At 48.9% G+C, this 25,876-nt stretch overlaps 3 protein-coding genes across 9 annotated transcripts in view; 1 reads left to right on the top strand and 2 right to left on the bottom strand.

The window, feature by feature from the left end:
• Positions 1-1,651: 1,651 nt before the first annotated feature.
• LOC136746504 (BCLAF1 and THRAP3 family member 3) lies at positions 1,652-13,184 on the bottom strand. Of its 5 annotated transcripts, none has more exons than XM_066699041.1 (10): positions 13,120-13,184; positions 11,337-11,402; positions 10,169-11,026; positions 9,100-9,819; positions 6,233-6,405; positions 5,231-5,345; positions 3,939-4,005; positions 3,673-3,780; positions 3,218-3,377; positions 1,652-2,504 (listed from the first exon to the last, which is right to left on the bottom strand). In XM_066699041.1, exons 2-9 carry the CDS (start codon positions 11,375-11,377, stop codon positions 3,237-3,239), a joined length of 2,223 nt encoding a protein of 740 aa, XP_066555138.1. In that variant the 5' UTR covers positions 11,378-11,402; positions 13,120-13,184; the 3' UTR covers positions 1,652-2,504; positions 3,218-3,236. The 5 variants fall into 5 exon arrangements, with proteins under 5 accessions (XP_066555138.1, XP_066555140.1, XP_066555141.1 ...); XM_066699043.1 differs by having other exon boundaries at positions 3,673-3,777; XM_066699044.1 differs by having other exon boundaries at positions 6,278-6,405.
• Positions 13,185-14,703: 1,519 nt separating this feature from the next.
• On the top strand, positions 14,704-25,437 carry LOC136746502 (BCLAF1 and THRAP3 family member 3). 3 transcript variants are annotated; one of them, XM_066699039.1, is made up of 11 exons: positions 14,704-14,917; positions 16,042-16,094; positions 16,325-17,083; positions 17,411-18,046; positions 22,498-22,667; positions 22,994-23,081; positions 23,338-23,404; positions 23,597-23,721; positions 23,837-23,945; positions 24,088-24,223; positions 24,556-25,437. In XM_066699039.1, the coding sequence occupies exons 2-11, from the start codon at positions 16,054-16,056 to the stop codon at positions 24,567-24,569; spliced, it is 2,145 nt and encodes a 714-aa protein (XP_066555136.1). In that variant the 5' UTR covers positions 14,704-14,917; positions 16,042-16,053; the 3' UTR covers positions 24,570-25,437. The 3 variants fall into 3 exon arrangements, with proteins under 3 accessions (XP_066555136.1, XP_066555133.1, XP_066555135.1); XM_066699036.1 differs by having other exon boundaries at positions 16,304-17,083; XM_066699038.1 differs by lacking the exon at positions 14,704-14,917 and adding an exon at positions 15,335-15,732 and having other exon boundaries at positions 16,304-17,083.
• A 142-nt stretch (positions 25,438-25,579) lies between these two features.
• Positions 25,580-25,876, bottom strand: part of LOC136746503 (MAP7 domain-containing protein 2) — a 30,557-nt gene continuing 30,260 nt past the window's right edge. The window contains exon 18 of the mRNA XM_066699040.1: positions 25,580-25,876. This exon is cut by the window's right edge and continues 1,575 nt beyond it. The gene's annotated coding sequence lies outside the window, so the exon portion shown is untranslated.

The following is a 25,876-nucleotide window of genomic DNA, read 5'->3' as shown; positions in this document are numbered from 1 at the left end:
CGAGGGGTTATTAGTGAGGTAAGAGCAACGGCATGACAACGGCTTCAGATCTGGGTTTTGTTTCCGCGGTATGCAAGAGCTCCCACTTCAGCATCTCTGAATCCTCTCACAGCATGTCCGCCCCCTCAGTCCACTGTGAGCAGCAGCACGCAGTGCAAATCACTGAATCCGCAGACGTGTGGAGCAGATAAATATACCTGGAAAACCTGTGGAACTATGGATCTCCAGGGCTGCAATGGGCCTGACATGCAGAGTATCAGATCTGCAGTCCTGGGGAACTGTGGTAACTTTAGGCTCCCTCACCACCTGGGCTCTTTGCTTCGGCTTGTTGTTGACTCGACTGGCCCAGAATAAACAGGATCCCCAGTTCTTCAGCTGCCGAGGATTCAGAGAGGACCTATAGGTGCTGTTGTGTGGTCCGTCAGGGCTGGAGACCTGCACGGCCTGCTGCTGCTGCCTTTAAACAAACTACAGCCCCTTCCTCAGCACGGTCATCCCCAGCCTCCCAGCCCCGGTGCATGAATCGCAAGCATGCGGTTCTGCTTGCCTAGGCACTTACAACCTAATAGGACAGAAGTATTTTCCACTGGCTGACTAGCTTCCCACAGCTCTGGAGGGTGTCCAATGGGGTCATTTCCAGTTTTCCCTTTCCAATTCTCAATCCTTTTTCAATTAATTTCCACTTCCAGTAGAGTCTATAATGTCAAAGGCAAAAAGAAGTGGAATTGGAATTTGGAATGGCTCTGGAAAAGGGAATTGGGTGGGAAAATTTGGGATTGTCCCCCAACCCTGGTGTCCAGGATCCTGGCCTGCACATGGAGGTGCCCTGCACACAGCTGTACAGCACAGAAAGCCATGCTGCACTCAGCCATTCCACTGGGTGACTATTGCTGTATCCTTGCATAGTCAATCTATCAAGACTGAAAACAGCTTGGCCGGGTACAAAACAAAATTTTGCTGCCAGCGCAGTTTAATAGAACATTAAATCAGAGTTATGGGCAACTGTGCTACATCCACAGTAAACAGTTTAACCCCCGCCTCTCGCTTCCAGGTCCGATTGAGATTAATATGTATCGATTGGCTGTTTTTGTTATGGCTCAAAGCAGGTCTGCCTTCCTTCACAGTGCTGGTAGACGGAAAACTGTCAGTAAAGACACCAGCTTCTCCCCCCGTCCCAACTACCATCAGTGCTCAGATAACTAGTGCATTCAGCTGGACTATCGCAGTTACCAAAAGAAAATGACAGCCTCCTCCGCATTTCCAGAACGAGGAAATGTCAGCCTCCACAAATTACACATTAGAGATTCTTATGTCAGCCATGTACCTGGAGGATGTCTTATAGTGATCTGATTTTTCCACTGCACATTATATGCATTGGTGTGGGAATAGTGCCAAAATAATACATCTTTATCCAGTATCAACATGAATCCTCTTGCATTCAAAACACACAAAACAATCTAAAATCAAGCAAATAAAGCAGCTTGTGAAGGAGATATTTGCAATCCCTCTCAGCTGTGTTCGGATCACAAGCTGGACCGCACAGATCCAGGTATCCGATGGCTGATCCTCACACATAGAGGAGACAGAATAGAAGCTAGTATGGCTTTCTTTAACCGCGAACAATAAGTAAATAAATCACTGAACAGGCGAGTTCATTAACAAAAGAAGTTTTATTTAGCTGACTAACACAGTTTTGGCTTGCACTGATCATACCGACAGTGGCTGTTTCCAAAGGGCATCATTTCTTCCGAGAATAGTTTAGTCTTGTGTTGCAAATATCGGAAGCTCCTTCGATGACATCATGTGGGTCATCCAATCCTCTAGAAATAAGCTTTCAGGGAAACATTACATTAGAACCAACTGCTTCTCACTGAAATTTGCCAAATTTGAAATGCACATCATTGTGTTTTTTTTTTTTAATAGGAACAGCATTTTAGAAAACTATTACATTCTTCAAAAGTCCAACAGACACAGCAACACACAGGTGACAAAACGTATCCACGAACACCGTGAACTTCAGTTTAACAATCAGACTTTTTAAACTATTTTAAAAAGCTGTGTACAGCAAATTTATCCACAATCTAGAAAGCCCAGGAAGGGAAGAACCAAAAACAAACAAAACAGTGAAACATCTGGCCAAAACTCCTTTAAAATCCTTTTTCAAACCGTGTTGATGAACACGATGGAGAAAACCTCAAGTGGATCACGTGACACAGGGAGCCCCATCTTACATATATAGAGCAGCAGGAGACGGCCCTGTGTAGAAGGCATGGTGGCGCTCACTACAGGAGAAATTGTCACTACTCTGTAGGAGGCTCTCCTCACTTCTGAGTTTCCATTCTTCGTGTGCACAGGGTGCAGTTCAGACCTAATTTCTATTTCATTTAAAATAACATGTTCAGCAGCTGGAGACAGGACGGAGCAGGACTGAGTGTCCCAGCGCAGCGAGCGCCTGGACGGGCCCCCGACAGGGTCCCTATGTCCTCTGGCATGGCAAGTTCTTCCTAGGGATGAGAGGGAAGGATAAAAATAAATTAGCACACAGGGATTTTAAGAGTCAAGTAAAGCAAGAAACAATGGATCCGTCACAAAGCTTTTACTGCAGGGGGAGGGGGGACACTTCTCGGATGACATTTTTAAATTAATAAGGGCTGTGCTGAAGAAAAGAAAAAAGGAAAGTTAATTCTGAATCGAGAGCGCATGCTGAATGGTTTTGTCGCTGCAGAGCCCAGACTGGCAGCGAGCCACAGACCTGCATCCCTACCCCATCAGCTGACGGCAGCTTGGGTGAAGGGGCAGGGATAGGAGGAAGCAGTGCAGACAGAGCTTAGCAGTCGCACCCCACTGTACAAAGCCAACAGATCTGTTTTATACCCGCCCTAGAGACTGTGCGGAGAATTTGCTGGGGGAAGCAAAATGCCTGCGTGGTGGGGATGGGGGGGGCAGGTGGGGGTGGTGGTGGTTAGCACAACAGGACAAATCTTGGTTTAGAGGATGGCGCTGAATTGCGGATGCTGATGCAGTGCAGTTCACAGCGGTCAGTCACTCACTGGGGTCTGCTGCACTTGCGCTGGCACAGTCAGCCATGTCCGGCCACGCATACACCTCGCCCCCTAGCGCGGGCCCTCTGAGATGTAGCTTTGCCCTGAAGGTGCATCATTTTTCTCTCACACAGGCCGTACGCTGAGTGCAGACGGATGGTCAGATTCTCCCTTACCTGAATGTCAGGAGAGCGGTCACCAGCGGCGGGACCCTGCCCCCCGGCCGTGTGGCCCGCGCTGCCGCAGACTTTGCAGGTTCCTGTACTTAGACTGGATGCTCAGGCTCTTCTTGAACACAGGCTTCTGCTGCACCCCGAGCCGCAGAGACAGGCTGCCCTGTGAGTCAGAGAGCAGTTTGACACACCAGTCAACACCACCATTAAAACAGCACAGCTCCTCTACTAGATGCCACTGCGGAGAGTCCACTCGGTCACCCTGAGGAACAGCAGGACAGTCTATACATAGGTTAGGGGACTACAAGTACTGGGAGGCATTAGCGATGAAAGTCATAAAATGGGAAATGTCACCTTCAGCAAGTCAGGGAGGTGGAATTAAAAGCAAGCAGTTTTAAGGGCTCACAGAGAGAGAGGGAGGGAGAGGGACAGAGATTGAAAAGTGAACAATAGTGTACCATGAGGGGCTTCTTGAAGTGCCGGAAGTGTCCAGGGCTTTCCACAACAGAATTCTTGATGAGGTGAGCAGGTCTATGATTGGGACTGCCAGAGTGGAAACTGCTCTGCTGCGGAGAGGACAACACACCGTGACCGGCAGGTAGGCACAGACACACAAGTCACAGTGCTGTACAGGCAGCCTTATCCATTACTGCACTCCCCATAGGAACGGTACAAATTAGCGACTGGTACCCGTGGTGATGAAGAGCGAGATCGGGGTTTTTACCTGCGTCGGTCCAATTTTCTTCACGGGTTTCATCTCTTTGTGGTTCGGCGACGGCAACTCGATCTGTCTAGAATCATAATAAAAATAAAGCAGCTCAGTGAAGTGGTGATGGCCTCTCATCTGCAAGCCTCTGTGCCCATGAGCGACTCCTCAGAACTCTAACAAGCCCTCACTCCAGCTCCTGCAGCTGCTCGAACTCTGTAGCACCGACTGTCACCATCGCTATGTATCGACACACAGACACATACACAATTGCTTAACACTAGAAGCGCCAACATTTCGAACTACCTACAAGCGCCAAAGTCGGTCATCGTAACCGATAGCTCTTTAACAGCTGCAATATGATAATCAAAGCAAACCATCATATCAAACTCAGAAGTTTTATTCATGAACATCAAATCCAACATTTACATAGCACATAGTATTTAAATTGAAATATGATCATAAAACATTATTATTGCTATAAAAAAACATCAAAACACTCAAAAACAGCATACAATAAGAGAATGAAACAAGTATAAACGTAAATATTGGAATAATGCTTAAAATAACATGTTATAGTTCACAAATAACTATTGCATTTATCAAAACATAATTGTACACTAAAGTAAACAAATCCAACACCGTGTAAACTTTGTAATTCAATAAACTATTTACTATATATTTAGCCTGCATACCTGACAGCTCATACAGTCCACACAGGACACGTTTCTCCACTTTCCCTGCATGAGCTCGAACCTCACACTGCATTTTGACAGCCCTCTCCAGGTGAACACTTTCTCCATGAATATATAGCATCGCAATAAATGCTCCTCCGCTGATAATGTCCATGAATCATTATTTTGCGTGCGATTTCCCTGCGTTATTGCACTCTGTACTGTGTGCAGTAGTGATCGCTTAGTGATCAGTAGAGTAAAAGCACTCCCAGTATCACTGATGTCCCCTGAATCAGTCATGTTCATATACACAGCAGTTCCAAAACGCGCTCTCTTCAATCTCCGTTTCAAATCCATGTTTATTTGCGGGTAATCACTGTATCCTCTCAATCTGACTACAGCTGTAAAAAAACACCTGTAATGCTGTACAATGTGTGTGTTTTTCAAGAACATGAAAGACTGTATACAGGTAGAGATCACCACTTGAGCGCCAGATTGATTGATTGATTTAGGAACACAGAGTAATTCAAATTTGAATAACCAAATCGGTCAAATTGACCGGCTCGGCGCTTCTAGTGTTAAGGAATCGGCGGCAGCGCAGAACACAGCCCCCCCCAGGCCTCCGCATTGCGTTACCTGCTAATCTTCAAGCCGGAGTAGCGTCTCCCATCCTCCTGACTGAAGCTCTTGGAGTAGTGCAGCTTGGAGAAGCGTTCGTTCAAAGTCAGATTATCGTGCCTGAAGTAGTTCTCTGCAAAACATCGAACGAGAGAGCCGAGATGGCCAGAGGGGTGGTGTGAGCGAGGAGGAGCAGCGGCACGGTCACTGGCTGGGGGAGAGCAGTGTACCCCCCACTCAACAGCAGGGCCGAGAGTCCAAAACACGACTGGCCACACAGCATTGTGGGCTGATCAGCAGCGCTCAGGGTGCCTGACACCACAGTGAAGCACTCGAGACTCCCCGGCAGGCCTGCTCTCACACCAAAATTTTCAAACTAGAAAATAAAGGGTTAAACTCTACACTGTACCTCCTGTCAGTTCATGGTTTGATGAACTGACCATTGTGATTTATGCAGGTATCTTTATATTTTCCAGGGCTTTCAGAGATAATAAGTTTAATGAAATAACAGTTACGTCAAGTTCATAATAAAAGGGAAAATATTTTGTTAAAGTGCCAAGGCTCAAAATGACAAAAAAAAAAAAAAAAAAAATATATATATATATATCATTGAAATCTGGAGTTATAAGAATTTACAGTAATAAGAAAAAAATGTGTAGTAAAATGATAAAAAGCAAAGGAGGTTCCTGCATTTAGCAAGATTCCCTACAGGATGATGACAAATACCCACAAGGCCTTCTATTCCCGCGATGGTCAAGCACACTGACCCCACCCCCACTCTGAGTCCAATGTCCACTTCACTGCCACACATCCCTGTTATAAGGGAAACGCCACACCATGCGCACACCTTATGAACAGAGGAGGAAAAAATCTGAAGTACAGCTACAGGAAACTACCCTGAGTGCTTTTCAAGAGACAAACGGCTTTATGGTTGATGACTACAGCGGCTGTCTTTAAGCACAAAGCGCTCCAGCGCAACATGGTCGGGTTCTGCAGAGGGCGGCTCTGGTAATCACCAACCTTTCACTTGGTGGACTAAAGTGATGAGGTCCTGGTCAAAGTCACCTGTTTGGTTCTTCAGGGCTCGCTCTCTCCAGGGGCCCACATGCTTCACCCTGGGCTGCAGCTCTGAGGCCAGCCTGGACGCGGTCACCAGGTCCCGTGAGAGCTGTCTGTCTGAGTGGGCAGAGGAGCTACAACGAGAGTAACACATGGCATCATAGGGCACAACACACACGCAGCAGGGCAGGAGAGAGCACCAGAGGGTCCTCGCATCACCACTCGTGTAACATTCAAAAAATGGATGGATGAATAAATTAAACAAATGAATTACCCCCATGACAAAAACTTATCATATCGAAAATCACGCAGCCATTTCATCTCTAGTTGAATACTCTGTCGCCTTCATCAGTGGCATTTTAACACACACCTTTTCAAAGACGACACCTGGATAATGAAAGGCCTCGGACTCAAATCCGAGCTTCTTATCCACCCGATGAGGGCAAATTATGATCCCACAGCTCAAAAGCAGCTGTCTGCGCCGCACGAGGTCTCCCTTTCGAACTGAACTACAACAAACCCACCACACAGGTCTGCATTTTCTGGATTGTTTTTTTATTTGCATACAAGATAAAATGCACTGGATAAGTGCATTTTAATAAATTAAATGTAATTGTGTTATAGAAATTACTTTAAAAGAAATCAATCAATATATTAATAAAAAAAGTGCCCATGCAATTATATGTACACACAGCACAGGAAGCCCAACTGCACAATGACAAGGAACATACACGAGACACACCGCATACTTACACACACCAGCTCCCAGCGGCTGTATATTAACCACCCAGGACCAAGATAGCCGGGCCACTCTGACGGGAGAGAGGCAGACCTTCCCTCCCTCTGGGGCGCAAGAACGCCAACACAGAGACATAATGTATGAGGCTGGTTATGAAAAGATCAAGCTGCTCTTTCCCCAAGGATTTCCACTGTGGGGGGTCTTGGCTCCCGCAGGTCTATAGACCGACACTGCCACTGCTGCCTGGAGACCTGACTGAGCCGAACCAGGGGTCTGTCCATTATGCACTCCTTAAATACTCCTGAGCCTGCCCTGTGGGCTGCAGTCATTTTATCCCGTGTCCATGCATGCCAGGGAGCTTTGTCAATACGGTCCCTGGGACGAGTGCAAGCGGCCATATTTGTTTACGTTGCCGTTGCTCCAGGTTGTCAGATTGGTCCACATTGCTATAGTGCCTGGTTGCAGTGTGCTCCTGTGCTGGTGGGGTGTCTCTTGCGGACTCCTGCGTTTCTGTTCAAAAGGAGACTTTATATCCCAGCAAATGAAAATGTGAAATTGCAGAGCTGTTTGAAGTGTTTGAAGAGCTCATTCCCACTCCCAGGCTCTTGGATGTTTGCCCTGTAGAGGGAGTCATGCGCACTTCCATACAGAAGGCATGCGATCCAACGCTTGACCACTTTCCAGGCGGCAAAAGCGGAAGTCGTTTCAGTTTTCGCATGTTAAGCATGTTGAAAGGGTCTCGGTGGTGGATGTTTTCCGGTGGGCTGGAGTCGTCACATACCCAGATGCACATTCATACAGAAGGCAGAACAAATTTCTGTGCATTTCTCCAGTACAAAAATATTTGTTAGATGCCAAGTTATTCCGGTTGGTGCTTTTCTAATGCAATTCCAACACATGCAGACGGCACGTTTTCATTGAAGCAGTCTGGACAACCTGCCAGACGCACTCCCAACTATGTCCTCATCTCCTGGAGCTCTTGGGGGGAAAATAAATCCTAATAAATGAGAACAATAATAATGATGATGATGTTCTAATCCCTTCACATCCAAGAAGGACAATGGCAGTGTGACGATTTCCAGGGAGAAAAAAAATAAGAAAAATGAAAATTGCTGGATAACACCTCCTATCGATGAGCTGCTTGCATCTAAGAGAGCATCAGCCTCCTCTATGACTCCATGCCCCATGTGTCATTCCTTCCACAACACCCTGATTTGGGTGTGAGTCGTGCATTTACAGCAGGGCCTCACTTTAAGGTGAACTACAACAAGTCCTTCACAGCGCTGATCCAGAAAGTGGTGTCACACATGGGAAGGAAGCCAGGGTCCTGTCCAGAAGATTTCCTGCATTGCCAAATAGTGGTGCGTTTTTTGTTTGGTTTTCCAAGCTTTAGATGGATTCCTGCACATCCCACAACCCTCAAACAGGGATAAAAGTTCCTGTTGAGCAGTATTAATTCTGTCAAGATCAATCAGCTCCTCAGAAATATGCTGTATCCATCTCCGCTTGAAACTGGGCAGGCTGGTTCAAAGAGTTGCCCAGAAAGTGCAGGGAAGGAGAGGAGCTATGGCTTCATGAGCTTTGCTATCCAATGCTCTGAGGGGTCCGAGTTAGGTTAGGTGTGTAATGATATCCAGGCTTCAGCAGGTAATTTGAATTGGTGTGGGTGGATTTCAGAGTGACAGGAAAAGAAACCACTGGGGACGCACACACACAGGGGACGCAAATGGAAATGGTAAAAGGGGATGAAAGAACAAAAATAAAAAATATGGATATAATTTAGAAAAAAGCTCTCCTGGAGAAATTCCTGTTCCTCCTGATTTGCAGTCCACAGACGGATGCTGTGCATGACTCGAGGGAAGAAATCTTGGCGTCCCGTCCGTGAACAGGCTTGGAGGTTCATTAGCACCCTCCTCTGTCGCACAGCTGTACTTGTAGTCTCCCAGTTGGGAACGAGCAAAGCAACTCGGGTAAAGAAAAGAACTTGCTTGAACTTCTAAAACCAGCCTCATTAAACTTGCGCGTGGGGGTTAGGGGGGGGGGGGGGGGGGGGGAAGAGGTAGAAATGCCTTAAATTGAGATACCGTACCTGTACCGTGTCATGGAGTGCCGCGTGTCCACTTTGATCGTTAACGTTTCCGTTTGTGCCGCCCCTTCGTCTGTTGTGGAGCTGCCAGTGAGAGGAAGCTTGTGGTGAGGTTTCCTCTGGTTCTTCTTCCCAGTGGTCTTCCCCTGCGGTGGCGGCGGCGCTTTAGACAGGGCTGCTGTACTCCTCAGCTTGTTCACCACCTTCTGCTTGGCAACAGACAGTCGCAAGGAGGCCACGTCTTTCCCGGGCAGCTTGCTGTGCTTCTTGAGCACCTTCTCCGGCTCCCTGTGCTGCGGTGGCGAGGCCTTTGTCCCTCCCACCAGAACCGGCCTCTTCTTCCTCCCCTTCAGCTGGGCCTCGTCCCTGCTGTGAGAGGACGCCGAGCTGCCTTCCGTCTCCCTGCTCCCGAATGACTTGGGCTTCTGAAAGCGATCTGGCATATCCCCCCGCGGGTACTTGAGACTGCGTCCAATCTGGGCATTGGCCGAGCAGGAGGAGGAGGAGGAGGAGGAGGAGGAGGAGCGGCCTTCGCGGCCACGGCACTTCAGTGGGCGATGGACTTCCCTCCTGGCGTCTCCGGCCCTCTCCTGGTGGTATCTGGGTGAAGAGGGGTCGGCTTTCCATTTCGGGGACCAGTACTGGTGTGTCGCCTCGCCCCACTCTGCATTTCTATTTTCTGTCGTCTCGCTGTGCTTTCTTAGCTCCCGTTCTGCAGAATACCTGTGTATCCACCATAGACAACAACAAAGATTTGATTACAACTGCAGCAAAAGCCTTTTGCTGGGAGTGCAGGATGTTAGCTTATTTCAGCAAGGTTGAAAGAATGCATTTTTCCCCACATGCCAGACTTTGCTTGGTTTAGATAGGCAGGCCCTTCAGAATTTATCAGTTGACTTTAATCATTAAAAAAAAAAAAAAAAAACCTCCCCAGAATGAAAGGTGGTTAAGGCACACAATACACAAAGGTAGGTTAACTGCTCTGCAAATTTTTACACTTCAAACACACAGAAAGAATGACTTTCAATCTGTGATCCTCTGCTGTGTGGCTTAGCCTTTTACCCCACTTTACCCAGGCTGAGCAGGCCGACCCAGGTGCTTCTCCGTATAAGAGATCCTTCCTGGAAATCCTTCCGAAACTCTGGGAGGAGAAAATGAATACCTCCTCTCTCGGGAGTGCCGTGGGCTGAGGTGCAACCCCCCGTTCCACCTCTCCTCCCGGGCCGAGCGATCGAAGGAGTGTGCTCTGGGCCGCTCTCTGCCGGCCCTGGGGCTGCGGCTCCTGCCCCGTGGGGCTCTGTCCGGGCAGTTGCTCCTCTGGTGGTCAGCGGGGGGGCCGGGGCGCCACCGGCCCCCGTCCCGCTCGGGGGAGTGGGCCCTCCTGTGGGCCACAAAGCCGTGGAGAGGTGCTGGGGATGGGGGCCTCCGGTTGCCGGGGGGGCCGTGGAAGTGTCTTGGAGAGGAGGGACGCTGGGTCCGGTTGAAGTTGGGCCCGTGGAACGCGCCTCTGGGTGAGGGCCTCCTGTGAGGAGCAGGTCCATGCGCTGGCCCTGAGGGGGACAGCCTGCGCGGTGGTGGTGGGGGGTGTGCTGGCCTGGGGGGTGAGAGTCTCCGGTGGCTGTGATAAGGCCCTGGTGAGTGGTGCCGGGGCTGGGGGGGGTATCCGTGATACGAGCCCGACTGCACCCTCCACGGGGGGGTGGGCCGATGGAACGGCTCTGCGGGAGCCCTGCGCTCATCCGGCAACATGGGCCTGGCAGCGCTCTTCTCGTAGTGGGAGCCGGGGGCGGGGCCGCTGCCCTTGGGATCTCTCCAGCGGACAGGCCTTCCAGGTTGGGCTCTGTAGTCACGAGACTCCGACCCGCAGGGACCCACGAACGGCATTCCCTCCTGGAGCTCCGGGGCACTTCCGTATGAGCTGGAGTAGGACCTGATCAGAGCACAGAAACACAAACACAGCTGCTCAAAAGGCATCAAAGACAGCGGGCATCAAAGACACCACCACACATGCCAGCTTTACTTCATACAACCTTGAGTTATATCACTTTTCTTTTAAAAAATAAACCATCAATATAGGAATGACACTGACTACATTTCAAAACGCCTTTTCCTCCGGCCTTGTTAAGAATTAAGATTTAATCGCTTCTCTCTGCTGGTCCTTTTAAACCACAGTAGATCACAGATTTAAAATCTAAAACCTCTATTTTGCGTATCTTTATCAGTGTTTGTATTATACATACCTGTGCTTGTGTCTAGGAGACCTGGAGCGAGGTCTGGCCATCTTCTGCAGTCACTGCTGTTCTATACTACTCAGTGTGAAAAAAAGGAAATATAAATAAGTTATTCTGCATAAATATAATTGCTTTACCTTTCCTTGCTATATTAAGCTTATGCCTGAAGGCAGAGGGGGCCCTTGTAAGCAATATAATAAAAAACACAAACCAAGGAGCTTCTCTGCAGCTCAGTGCTTAGAAACGCAACTTAATCTGAATAAAATTAAGATACATAGGGAAGGAAGGGGGAGAGGGAATGGCAATTTAAATCTGCAACCGCAGGCTTCCCAGCGCAGGTGCCACAGTAAATTATTTTAAAACAGAAGGCAAGGAGAACAACCCAGTGACATTACACAGGAAATCACAATGCAGAGTCACACGTGAAGGACTGGGAATTCAATTCAAGATTTCAAGATGCCAATTCTCAAGCACATAAGACATTAACGTGCTGGTCCGCTCCCAGGGACACAAATGGAAATTGGGCTTCAAGGCATTCAAAACGGAAAACAGGAGACACTTCTTCACACAGAGAGTCGTCACAATCTGAACAAACTCCCCATCAATGTGGTAGAAGCTGAAAGTTTGGGAACATTTACAAATAGACTGGATAGGATCCTTGGATCACTTAGTTATTAATGGACACCAAATGAGCACGATGGGTCGAATGGCCTCTTGTTTGTAAACTCTTATGTTCTAACTATTGGGGGTGTCTTGCTATAAAACACACACACATCAAAAAAGCATCCTTAAAACAAATCACAGAGATGGAAATCCCTGTCAAAAAAAATAAAAATAAAAAATCGAATTGCAAATGAGCAAAGTGTCCTGCTCAGGAGTAAGGACTATGTATGGAAGCGTCAGCCACGTTTGCCACCCTGTGTTCAGTGCAGCATCACAGCCACTAACCTGCCCCGTCACCGACGCACTACATCAATACCACAATGCTTCCACACCTCCAAAACACCACCGACTCGCACACAGCACCAAACAGAAGAGATCCAATCGTATACCTCGCTTATGCAAGTATCGCCAGATGCTTTAACATCTAGATGGCTTTGCGCGTTTCCCCGTTTTAAACGACACTTCAAAGTTTTAGCACTTCAAACGGACGAAGTTCTGTAACGACGTAACAGGACTTACGCCAGCCAGGGCCAGAGCCAGGGCCAGAGCCAGAGCCAGAGCCAGGGCCAGGGCCAGAGCCAGGGCCAGAGCCAGGGCCAGAGCCAGGGCCAGAGCCAGGGCCAGGGCCAGAGCCAGAGCCAGAGCCAGGGCCAGAGCCAGGGCCAGAGCCAGGGCCAGAGCCAGAGCCAGGGCCAGAGCCAGAGCCAGGGCCAGAGCCAGGGCCAGAGCCAGAGCCAGGGCCAGGGCCAGAGCCAGGGCCAGAGCTCCTTACGAGCAGGCCGCGAAGACACACGATTAACTCGTACGGCGGCTCGATGCCTCGGCGATATAAATCGTCGATAAGATGTACTCTAGGATGTTTGTAAAGTGAAGAACAACACATAAGTCGAGACTATTTAGCCAGCGCGTTTAGACACCAGGGAGGTGAAGCAGTCAGATCAGCCCTCTCATGTCCTCTAAATGTGGCTCTTCTGAGCGGAGCTGTACTGGGCTAGCGCAGTCCTCCGCACACACAGGGGACCCGGCCCGTCTCCTGCACTTCACAACAATGTCTCAAGATCTTACACCACGGAGGCGAAAATGACGTTTTACTCGATAGGCTGTTACATTGTAACGCAAAGCGTCTTACCTGCCCGATCACAGCGATACAAACCCGCTGCAGCTGTTTCCTGCGCAGACAGGAAGTCCCGTCACGTCATCCGGTCGTGTGAAAAAACAAAGCAAGCCTTGTGTCTGACGCCGTTACTGACACTTCATAGCCTCAATTTCATATTTCGGATTAGTTTTCAATTGACATTTTATAGCACTGAGTTAAATCATAAATAAGGATATAAACATTACAGATGCAAAATCACTGAAACATGCATGAAAGGGGTCGGATGCTCTTGGGTTCAGTCCGACTCATTTCATTCAGTTCATGTCGTAGGTTTGCTAGCACACAACACTTCCAGTATTTATATCAGATATAAAGTCATTCATAAAAAATATACAATTTCTAAAGGAACTTCCTTTTAGAATGGCGCTTTGAGCAACATTAATTGGCATGTCTCCTGGTCCCTGCCCCTAAAATATTGTATTAATATCAAAGGTAGAGAAGTTAGTTTTAATATTATGCATAAGATTTACCCCACTAATGAATCAGTCAGTAAATCTAACCCTGATGTTTCAGCTTTGTGTAGTTTTTGTAACAACATTTTTATATTGTTCCTTTATCAGAACATTTTGGTCTATTACTCATACTCACTTCAATGTTTATGTTGATCTACAAGATGCAGATATATTGTGTTCTTTTATGCATGAAAACAATGATGTCACATTCATATTTAATCTAATAATATTTCTAGCAAAATGTTACATTCATAAATCTAAATTCTTAAACAAGTTCATTGTTTATACTTTCATGCAGAATTCAACAATTATATTAATTATCTTAATTTGCAATGGTAAAGTCTTAAGTGTCTTTACTTAACCCCTGTGAAAAGCTTTGTTTTGTTCAGTTTTTCGTGTGTTTGCTTGTTTCTGTTTGGGTTTTTAGTTAGTTGTTTGTATCTGTATTCCTCTGCTGTATGTGATCTTTCGTTGTTATTGTAGTGTTAGTATTTTCAAATAAGAAAATAAAAATAATAAAAAGCACACGACACACAATTCTGAAACAATAACCCATTAAACCCCCCCAAAAAGTGTAACATGTCAATGTGTTTTCATATTAAGTACAGTAGTGTCAGTATGTAATTTATGTATAGTTAAGCCAACTATAGTGTGTGTAGGCTACAACCTATAAGTAAACCAGTAAGTCATCCATTAAAGTGTTGTAGGGGACACGGGTTGTTCTTAGGGGACAGTAGGGCTCTTTTATGACACTTTTTGCTCCTGTTAATGACATTTTTGGTCTGGTATGACACTTTTTCATATTACCTGGCTTTTTTGCGTCTATATGGTACGTTTTGCTCACATATGACATTTTTTGTTGCATTATGACAAGACAACTTTGCATTGCTTTCTATCCTGACGGTTATCCTATTATGATTTTTTGTTTTAGTCTTATGACACTTTGGGTTAAACCAAATCAAAGCACCTTTAGCTCAGGCAGAGCATCTGCTGTCCGTGCTGGCGGATTGCAGGAGTGAAGGCCCGGCTGCACTGCGCTCTTCCGCCCCCAGCATAGCGTTCCACGCAACCCCTGCTCACACGAGCGCTTCCGGGTCACGCAGCGCCGACTTCCGGTCTGTGGGAGCGGGGCTGCCGTCCCGAGCCTCAGCGCCGCAGCTCAGCATCCATGTTTGTGCCCTCAAACGAAGCCGGCGTTGTGCTGCTTTGAACAAACGATCACATGCAAGACTAAAGCCACTGAACTGATTAACCGCATCCCGACAGTGAGACAGGCTGGTTTGGAGGAGGACGCACCTCCGCCGGGGACCGCACAGCGGGTAGGCAGGCATGGACTGTCTGTAGTGTTGTTTTTATATAAGCTGTCCGAGTGGCATTATTTACAGTGCAAATGACTGTTTTGGGTTTTGAATCAGAATATAAACTTCTGGCCTGCATTATGTTAGTATGTGTGTGTGTGTCTCTAGGATGAAGGTGCCGATCAGATCTCACATGGAGAGATTTATGTTTGTGTGTCAGGGAGCTGTTCGTGTAGCGCAGAATTCCGCACTTCTGCGCAGATCTGCACGATTCCTCCGATCCCATTGGTGGAGCAACGCAGACCTGCGGACATGTGCGCTACACGAAGGCGATTTATGTTCACGGGCTGCGCTTGATTAAGTGACTCCAGGGTGGCGCTGCGCTTAGCGTGGGAGCTGTGCGCAGGCACGGTTTCCTCTGCACGGCACTGCGGTCTGTTTTTATATTACATATTTCGATGAAACCATCAAACGCGCTGCTGTCTGCGCAGTTTTTATGTCCGGCTGTATCTGCATTGTTCTGGAAATTGCGCAGACCAGACCGATTCAGTCTGTCAGCAGGCATAGATAGGCTGCATTTGTATGACTGTACGAAGTTAAACCTGGCTGGTCGGATGTGTGTAACAGTGTAACAGTCCCTGTTTGGTCCCAAGGACACCGGACCCGTGTCGCTAAAGACCTTCACGATGTGAGGCCGGTGTCTGCAGGGGCTGCAGATGAGCAGGAGCGACTGCAATCCTTCAGCTGGATTACAGTCTGTCTCCTACTCAAACCGCTTTCATCTAAAGGCTTTTTATTGAACATCAAAAGCCGAAGTATGTTCTGTAAATGTTCATGTAAGTGGCAAAGAAAATCAAACCTTGGCTTAAAATCATACATTGCCTGTGACTTGGGTAATTTGACTTTCGTTTGAGTTCAGTGGCTAACTCATGCACCGCACTAAACTAGCAAGGACTGCCCTCCACAAACTCCCAACACAATATTTTTGTACGCATCTCAGACTGTGTTGAAGAGTTTTTTTTTATTTTGTATTAATAATTTGGGAATTTATCTTAAATTCCCCAGCCCTGTGCTCGCTTGGTGTAAAACGTGGATAAAGAGAAATGTTATCTAATTGTTTTTTATTTTTTTATTTACTCCACAAGGTAAACTTAATCATGTCCAGGCCACGATCAAGGTCACCTATATATCCGTACAGGTCGGTATTTCTTTCTCATGATTTTTTGATTTATCAATCTATTGGAAGAGACCTTTGTGTTTCAGGATTAGCACTATTTAAAGTAAACAATTGATCTTGATAACAACTTCAGTGTTTCACTCACTGTACTATTTTAGTTTTTACATGATAGTCTGCCACAGAAAGACCTGAAACACTCAAAGGCTGTATTTCCCCATTTGATTAAACAGGTCCTCGTCACTTTACCACAGAAGCCCGGGTCGCGGTGATGGCAGACCAGGCTATTACCCTGAGGACAGTGGGACTGACCGGCGTCCGGTGAAGAGGGAGCAGTGGGAGAGTCACAGAGGGGCACGCCTTGGGTCTAGTGTCCGCACACTGCCCGACTGGGGGGACAGGCCGCGGGAGGACAGTCCCGTGCTGCTGGGCAGGGGGAGATTGGCGTCCGATGACACTGGTAGACTGTTTGCACACCGTCACCCCCTCTCCCCCCCATCCCCCACCTGGCGGCAGCACTCACCCCTCGGAGATGCCCCCTGTTCTCCACCGGGGCATACCCACAGTTCCCACACCAACAGGAGGCTGCAGTCTCAGAACGTCCAGAGATTCTCGAAGGAACGAAGATTCCCTTCCCCAAGGCATACCCTGCCTCCCCCCAGCGAACGGAGGCCCCCGTCCCCAGCTCCTCTCCACGGCTCTGTGCTCCACAGGAGGGCCCACTCCCCCGAGCGGGATGGGGGCCGGCGGCGCCCTGGCCCCGCCGCGGACACACAGAGGAGCCGCTGCCAGGACAGAGCCCCACGGGCCAGGAGCCGCAGCCCCAGGGCCGGCAGGGAGGGGCCCAGAGCGCACTCCTTCGATCGCTTGGCCCGGGAGGAGAGGTGGATAGAAGGGGCTCCACCTCAGTCGCAAGCAAGGAAGTTTTCAGTTTCTCCTCCGAGGATCTTTGAAAGATTTGGCGGAAGGAACTCTTACCTGGACGAGTCCCGGAGTCGGCCTGCTCAGCCTGGGTAAAGTGGGGTAGAAAGCCCAACCACAGGGAGAAATCTGTCAGCCTTTCATTTCAGATTTATCAATGCTGGCTAGTGCTTGGTGTGTTGATACCTATGATATGAAGAGGCGTGTACATGTAAGAGCCATGTAGCTTTCTCTGCTTCTCCCTGTCCCACATGTGTGTCAGACACTGGCACGTGGAGAGGGGCTGTGCAATTTGCTGCGTCTTTGCCAGCTCTTATATTAAGCCCATCCCCTGCACTGTAATAGCCCTCTCACTGTGCTGTGTGTGTGTGGGTGGGTGTGTGTGTGCTGAACGTGTCCACTGCTTTGTGTTGACGCAGGTGCCCTGAGGAGCCAGCAGTGGTGTTCAGGGAGCGCGGCCAATCGTCGGGATGTGGCGGAGATGCGAAGAGAGGGCAGGAGTGGCAGCCTCACGCAGGCCCTCGCTGCAGCCAGGAGGGGGGAAGAGAACGCAGGAACGGCAATGGGTGTGACAATCACAGGCAAGCCAGGCCGGGCTTCTGTGAGAGGGGAGAGCGTCCCCCGCCTGGGTTCGAGCCCGACCGTGGGTACCATGGAGAAAAGCCGGCGGAAACACGCCCCCAGGCCTGGAGCTGCCCGAGCCGAGGAGATGGAGACGCGGAGCCCTGGCCCAACAGAGCGGGAGCCAACATCCTGCACAGGCTGGGGGGCAGAGGCCAGCGGCAGGTGGGCAAGTCCTGGTTCCAGCATGGAGAGGGGCTGCCAGTCCGCCATGTCAACGGAGACGTAGACCTGAGGCGTCCCGCAGCCGAGCAGCCTAGAGTGAAGCTACCACACAGGGGGTCCGCATGTGGGCCGCGCCGCAAAGAGGAGCTGGGGGTCCGCAGGGAGGGAGACGGCCGGTCCCTGGGGGTCGGGCGCAGCAGCCTCGGGATGGAGTCCCAGGAGACACTCACCATCAAAGTGGACATGACACGCTCACTGGTCCAGTACAGGTACAGTATCCACAGCAGCTGCGCTACAGGGCTGGTTCAAAAGTTCATGCTTCTTTTTCCTTTTTTGCTTTAAGTTTTGGGTCTCAAGGAAGCCTGTCAAAAAGCATTGTTTTTTCCCTGCCAAAGATACCCTTTAAGGACACTATTACAAGTTAATGTCTGTCTGACACTGAAACATGTTTTCAGCCCACGAAGGATTAGCAAGAAGCTCCAAACCTACGGCCTTCACGGGAGAACAGTGTGTCACACTGTCAACCATCTGGGGGCTTTGGAAACCATTACAGGAGGAGGATGATGGGATAATCATAATAACAAATCTTGCCTTTCATGGTTTCATTTTGTTTTTCCTCTGGATTTTAAAGCAACACCTATTTTTCCCATTCAGTGATCTCAGTGGATGCAGACAGGACTGTAACCCACTCTGACTGTTTGCAGTGCATTATGGGTGTGGGCTCGTAAAATGGCTCTTGTGTAATTATAATTCCTGAGAGGAGCGACACTAATTAAAAGATGAGGGCACAAGTAGATATCAGGAGGAAGTGCATTTAGCACAGAAGACAGGAGGTGACTCTTTACACAGAGAGCTGTGGGGAACTCACGTCAAACAATGTGGGGAAGCAAACAGGATGCTAGGGTATATTGTCAAAAGTGTAGAATTGAGTACAAGGGCAGTAATGTTCAGACTGTACAATGCGCTAGTTAGAGCTCATCTGGATACTGTGTGCAGTTCTGGGCTCCACACTTCAAGAAAGATATCGCTGCTCTAGAGGCAGTTCAGAGGAGAGCAACCAGACTTATTCCAGGTCTGAAGGGAAAGTCCTACTGAGAGACTGAGGAACTGAACCTTTTCACCCTGGAACAGAGGAGACTACATGGGGACTTGATCCAAGTCTTCAAAATCATGAAAGGCATCGACCACATCAAACCAGAGGAGCTTTTCCAGATCAGCAGGGACACACGCACCCGGGGACACAAATGGAAATTGGGCTTCAAGGCATTCAAGACAGAAAACAGAAGACACTTCTTTACACAGAGAGTCGTCACAATCTGGAACGAACTCCCCAGCGATGTGGTTGAAGCTGAAAATTTGGGAACATTAAAAAATAGACTGGATAGGATCCCTGGATCACTTACTTATTAATGGACACCAAACAAGCACCATGGGTTGAATGGCCTCCTCTCGTTTGTAAGGTTTCTTATGTTCTTAAGGAAGCAGAGACCCCAGGATCCTTCAAAAGACGGGCAGATGTTGGAATCCTTGGATCAGTCTGTTGCTGTCAGGAAGGCCAGTGAGCTCAGTGGGCCACAAAGCCTCCTGTCATTGGAGAATGTTTCACACCTCCTTCTACATCGGACTTGACAAATGTTTTTGTAGATGGGAGGGGGTGGTGAAAAGATGTCAACCGGGTGGGGATATGCTCCACATCTGAGGTAAAGCAAGAATGGTTCAATTAGCTTCTGCCACCATATGTTGCCCTGGATGTGGGATGGAGACTACATGCTTGTTCTGTCAGCGCTCGTCCACGGACCAAGGAGGAGCTGTGATCATTGTCCTTGTGTGTTTTAAAGAGGAGGAACGCAAAACAACACAAAGACCCTCGGGAGGAGGGCAGTCCCGCAGAGGAGCCCTGAGATGGGGGAGTCTGAGTTTTTGCATGGACTACATGCTTTTTTTTTGGCAACAGTTGTAACTAATCCCTGAAACTGCAGTGGCTGTCCTGTCATGGACAATGATGGTACCTCCATGTTCTGCTATGAGGTGCGTCCTCCAAAATGCCAGCGCTACTCACAGAACTAAACTCAACTACCGCCACCTACAATAAACCTGTAACTCCTATACAGTATGTGAGCATTTAAGGAACACTGTCAGGTAAGTCGCCCTAACTGTTTCTGTGCTTTTAATCTTGCCATACTTCTCTGGGTCTCTGAAGGCTGTCTGTCAACCGCTTATGTCCGAGTAGGACACCCATGTATGCAGCAACAAAATGTTTCAGGGTCACAGGCTGCCAGAAAGGGTTCACTTACTGTCCGCAGCTGGTGCTGGTCAGCACTTCAAACCACACCTGTGACCGGCCCCTGGGCGGCACAGCACACTCAGGACCAGGCAGTTGGACAGAGTTGTGCTGCATCCATTTTGCACCAGCCACCCAAACCAACCAGGGCCTGGAACCACCGGGCTGGGGCAGCGAACTGAACTCCACCCCTGCCTGGCTCTGGAGGGATTCACTGACGAGCTGTATGGACAGGTGGAATTGTTCATGAATGTCAAGTACATCTAGTATTGCAAAGCGGGAGACTTTATATGTAATTCAGGGACTGCTCAGCTGCTGGGTGGTAAAAAGCCAGACCCACCGAACAGCTTCTTGGTGTTGAGCCCTTCTGTTCTTGTTGGAAGATGAAACACTAGCACTCCCATAGCACAGCGCCCCCTGCTTGTGGGCTTTATGGTGACAGTCCAGTGGCAGGAACGTTCTCTAGTAACCCCTGTGCAGGAACCTGGACTGGATGAATCTGGATTTCTTCGTAAGGTCTCCGACCCTAGTAGGAACGGGACCAGTTTGGCTCTGGATCAGACCACATGGGACTGCGAATGGGCCTAACTTTGTGTAGAGCTCCTCAGCTGTGTGGCCTTGTATTTCACAGCAGCTCGGGAGCGATTCTGCCTGGGGTTCAAGGAATCAAGCAAGCAAGAAAACAAATAAACAAACACAGCCTCCTGGAGTTTATAGTCCACCCTGAGAATCCAGAGACTGTGGCACTGTTTGCAGTCAGAGGAGTTTGCAAGATCTTTTTTCTTCCCCCCAACTTGCAGTGATTGATCTTTGAAAGATTAAAACTGGTGTAGCGTGTGCAGGTCGGAATCCCTCCGCTCCACCCAGCAGAGCGACAAACCCGCTACACCAGAAGAGCTTTAAGCACTTAGCTTTCACAGAGGGGTCATGGCACCACACGGGTTCATGAACACAATGAGCCCCGTGACACTGGGAAGTGAAGGACAGAATGAACGTCTGCTGCTGCCATTCAGTTCCAAGAGCCGGGAGAGACGCTGATGTGGTTTTAGCAGAGAGCGGGAGAGACTAAATCGCATGCTCACAGTCTGGTATTGAATCACAAAGTGGTGAACCTGAGCTCCCCCTGTCTAGCACAGTGCTGACACAGCTGAGTTACTTGTCCTTCTGAGAATGAGAAGGACATCAAAACTATAGCCTAAGGGACAGGGTCAGTGGTAGAGAGTGTGGTCCTGGTGCGTCCATCCCTGTGTAAATGGCCTCCGATACAGCAGCTAATGGGAAAAGGCCAGCCCGTCATCTGGGAAACTGTCCGAGGGTGGCTGTCCATTGAAATTGTGTTGGAGTCCTCTCCACAGTAACGTGTCCCCTTCGGCTGGATGCAAGGAAGGAGATGAAACGACGATGCAGAGTGATAAATGCAAAGGCACACAAGAATTTGAGACTGGTCCTGCACATCGCCCCCTAGGCCTTTTCTTGCAGTGTGTTTTCTGGTTATGTTTTGACTGAATGGGGGAGGGACTCTAACACAGACTCTTGGAAGATTAGCCCTTTGGCTATAAGAGATCCTAATAAAAATAAAATCTAACAGGAAGACTCAACCCAAGAGCTCCCGACACCCAACAAAATGTGACGTCTCCTTCCAATTGCCTTTATCTCTAGGGACGGATGACCTGCAGGCAGTGGTGAATCTCTAAAGGAGAGAGAGAAACCGGTAAAGAGAGAAGATCCAGGATGAACTGGAATCGATCAGAGACAGGGAGCAGACGAGGAGGTCGCTTCCTTCAGGCAGCCAGACTTTGGCCAGCTGGATATGGTTGTCGGACCTGAGCATCAGAGGATTGGCACCCCAGTACCGCCCAGCTGGTCCGAGCTCACACCACCCACCGCTCTGTGCAAGTCATGGCTGAAATGGGCTGAGAGTACAGAGCGCCTCCTTCTGTTTGGTGTCCCGGACACGGTCCCTGTTCTCTGCCTGATGGACAGTGTCAATCCCAGAAAGGGTTTTCAGTGCTGTGGTTTCTCTGGACCAGTTAACCCAGGGCTGTAAATGAAGAAGCATGAACTTAGGCCTGCCTCTTTTTATATTTTTTGTTTTGTTTTTGTTTTGAACATGACCCGTGAATGTGAGGATGCCTTGCAGGTACAGTACCGGTGCGGTAACAAGCTCAGTGAGCCGAAGAGGATCTAGAGTCTGTATTCATGTGGGGAAAAGAATGCTAGCTTTGTTGAATTAGACCCAGGGCAGGGTTAAACCTCAACTGCTTTATAGTTTAAAATATTCTAACAAAGTAGTGCATTTAAATAAAACAAAATAAAAACCACTCCCGCAAACTTAGGAAGGCCTGCTCCACAAGGTAAGGACAGCTGACGTTGTTTTGCTTTATTAAATTATTGTAAAATCTGCCAGTGTTGAGACCCTGTTTGTTTCTCCTGCTCCAGGCCAGTGTCCTATTCCTCCGACAGACAGCTGTCTCTGGACTTGGTCAGCGTGGGGCAGCAGCGGCCGGACTTCCTGCCCATGCTGCAGCATTCGGGCTCCTACAGGGAACGGCCAGGGCCCTGCGGAGACTTCGCCCAGGAGATCATCACCCTCCTGCACCAAGTCAAAGGTTGGCTACTGTCACTCGGGCAGCCGCTCAGCCCATTGCTCGTGAAAGTCCGCAGCAGTGGAAAGAAAATAATACATAAATATATCTCGGAATTATATATTTTATTGTATTAATAATTGTATGAAAGTATTCTATGCCTTTATTTCAACAATAGCTCTATCTTTTTTATTTTCACCACAAGCCCAGTTAACCCGTGATGTGATTGAATCTTTTGGCCTGTACCTGCTGTGTCTGTGCCAGGGCAGGCCAGGGTGAGAGTCTGTGGTGGGAGTCTGTCACTCTCCGGTGTGTAACGGTCCCTCTCCCTCTGTTTCCTCTACCGACAGAGACGTACTTCAGTACCGAAGGCCTCACTCTGAATGAGCGCTTTTCCTGCAGGCCGGGCCCTGAGGACGGGGCTCCCAGGATCAACCGGTAAATAACCAGGGCTTTAAACTAAGACTGCGCTGTGTCACAATAGCTTTAAAATTGTGTTCAGATACTGTTGCTACCGGTCAGCTTTGGTAATTTAAATTGTATTTAATGCATTTAATAAATAAAAAAAATCCAGAATGGTCTACAGGGCCCAGTTTTTAGTATCAGCTGGTCTATCTGTGGCCTCAATCCTTCTTGCCACTCGACGATGCTCTGATTCAGTGCTGATTCACGGTCTGCGTGTGTTTTGATGCAGGCGAATAGATGTTTCACTGTCGGACCTCAGAGCACAGAAGGTGTGCAGGGATGCTGAACGCTTGCAGGTATGAACGCCTGAGTGTTGATTAGGGGGTGAGGAGAGAGCACTTGGGTCCAGAACAAATGCAGGACAGAGACACATTCAGCACCTCTCACTTCAGTGGACCCTAGAAGGCAGTTCAGTTGAGATTCTGAAAACCTTGTGGTCAGCAGATCTGCCTGTCCGTGGCATCACATGTCCTCTTCTCCCGGCACAGAGCGGCCCACGGCAGATCAACGACCCCAATGACCTGCGGCACGGCCTAGAGCGACGCAGGCAGGCGCGGGAGATGGGCTCCTTCTCAGACGGAGGGTTCCCGGAGCGTCGGACGATTACCGACAGGTACGCGTGCAAAACGGCATTCCAGCTTTCATGGCAGCCTACAGACGTGGCCCCCTTCAGCACCGGAGCTGTGTAAACGGGCCCCACAGTCACTGTGCATTTCTTCCCCCCACAGGAGTGACCGTGATTTTCGAAGAGGGAATGAAGAACACAATAACTTCTCCCTGGCAGACTGGCCGGGCAGCTCTGCAGAGAGCCAGGCTGGACACTGCAGGACAGAGACGGTACTTTGCTCCTTTGGGATCTCCCGCACATTTCTGGGAGGGGATTTGTCTTCTGACAAATCTAATGTTTGTGTACAGCTCCAGTCCTCCCCAGCGCTGAGCCTGTGTGTCATTTTGTCTTTCTCCTCCTGTGTGTGAAAAGGGAAGTGTGATGTGGAAGAAGCCCGGCTACGTCAGAGCAGGCCTGAACATCCAGAGCAGATACGGACGCCAGCAGCCCGTCCGGCAGAGCAGGACAAACCCACAGAGCCCACACCGGCCCCGGAGAGAGACTATTGGTGAGCGCGATGCGGCAGTGCAGAGGGATCGGGGAATCCATTACCTCTCTTAGCTGCGACTCGGTTTCCCCATGCTAGTGTTCAGAAGCTCATTAACATCAAACTGTTTGCACTGTTCAGTTTCCTGTTGGGGAATTTGTCTTTTCATAAGCGTTCGGTGGAAACCGAACAATAGCTCTATCTTTTTTATTTTCACCACAAGCCCAGTTAACCCGTGATGTGATTGAATCTTTTGGCCTGTACCTGCTGTGTCTGTGCCGAACATGAGAATGGCGGGCGGATCAGTCTGTTCCGGCTCTGATTCTAACCGTCGAATCCTTTTGTCCCTCCAGGGCCCAACTGGTGAGGTGTGGGGAACCGCAGACGCTCGGGAGAGCTGTGGAGTCGAGGAGCTTTGCATTTATCGTCCCCAGAACGGCAGCATTCTCCGATGAATGTCGTCTTTATTTCATAGCGAAGTGTGTACACTTTATTTAGCATGCGGAATGAGCTGGAGTCCGTGCCGTGGCTCGTGTAGGTCGGCACGGGTGCGAGGCTGTGTGCAGCTCCGGGACACCAGGCACAGGAGGAAACTGGATTTTTTGTTGTTGTTTCGGTCTTGGTTTTGCTGCTGGAGGAGGTCTCTGTATTGAAACCGTCGTTCTGTTGGTCTTGCCCTGTTGACTTGGCCCTGTCTGAATGACAGCAGCGTGGATCCAGTGTGGAGCGTGGAGGAGTCCGTTCATAATCCTCCGAGAGCGTCTGGGCAAGATGTCTTTCTGCCTCGTCCCTCTCTCCCCCAGAGAGCAGGGCTGTCTGAGAAATAAACCTGAGAAGGGGGCTCTGCAGTGGCACAGAAAGAAGATGTATCGATGTTATAAATGTTTTTTTTTTTTTTTTTATAAACACTAAAAGATAAACTAAAACACAAACCACATTGCTTGTGATTCCCTGGTACTTTGTTAGGGAATTCTGTTTGTTTTTTGCCATGTTCAGTGTAGACCATGTGATATTCTAATGTTCAGTTTTTCTAGCTGCATCGTGTTTATTCATTTTTTTTTTTTTTTCGGGGGATGGGGGGGATAATATCAGTGGATTTCTATTGTTTTCATGTCTTGTCTGATGTTTTCAACGCCATTTATTTTCAAGTTATGGTATAAGACAGAAGTCGTATGAGCCAGTGGGTAAGACTGTCAGCAGTGGTGTAATAAAGGTCACTTCTGTCTGAACCTGGATGGTGTGTTGGACGTGCTTTGACATTTGAGACTCGTGGTCAGTGTCCCGGAGGGGTCGGTCTGAGGGTCGAGAGCACACACGATCCCGCCAGCAGCGTGTCCTGCATTGGGGTTAATGGCCAAAGAAAGATCGCACACCAGCCGTGTTGAACGGGGATCGTTTATTGTTTGCACATGCTGAAGTCGTTCATGCACCATGTCTACAATAATTACACAACAAAATAATTGCGGTGGATTGCTTTTTATACAGAAACAGGATGAAACACAGGATATCATATTCAGCAATCTCCAGACAAGATTCTCGCATGTTCCATGAAGCCAGGTTCGGAAGACCCCCGCGAGGCTCGTCACGTTCCAAGAAAACATGTTCTCCTCAGCCATTTCTTTTCCCCAAACACATTACAAAAAAACCCAAACAAAACCAAAAATAAATACAAAT

The sequence above is a fragment of the Amia ocellicauda genome, chromosome 3 (genome assembly GCF_036373705.1).
Source record: "Amia ocellicauda isolate fAmiCal2 chromosome 3, fAmiCal2.hap1, whole genome shotgun sequence".
In the NCBI taxonomy this organism is placed as follows: domain Eukaryota; kingdom Metazoa; phylum Chordata; class Actinopteri; order Amiiformes; family Amiidae; genus Amia; species Amia ocellicauda.
The sequence above is the reverse complement of the archived record's forward strand: the minus strand, read 5'-3'. Positions and strand labels throughout refer to the sequence as shown.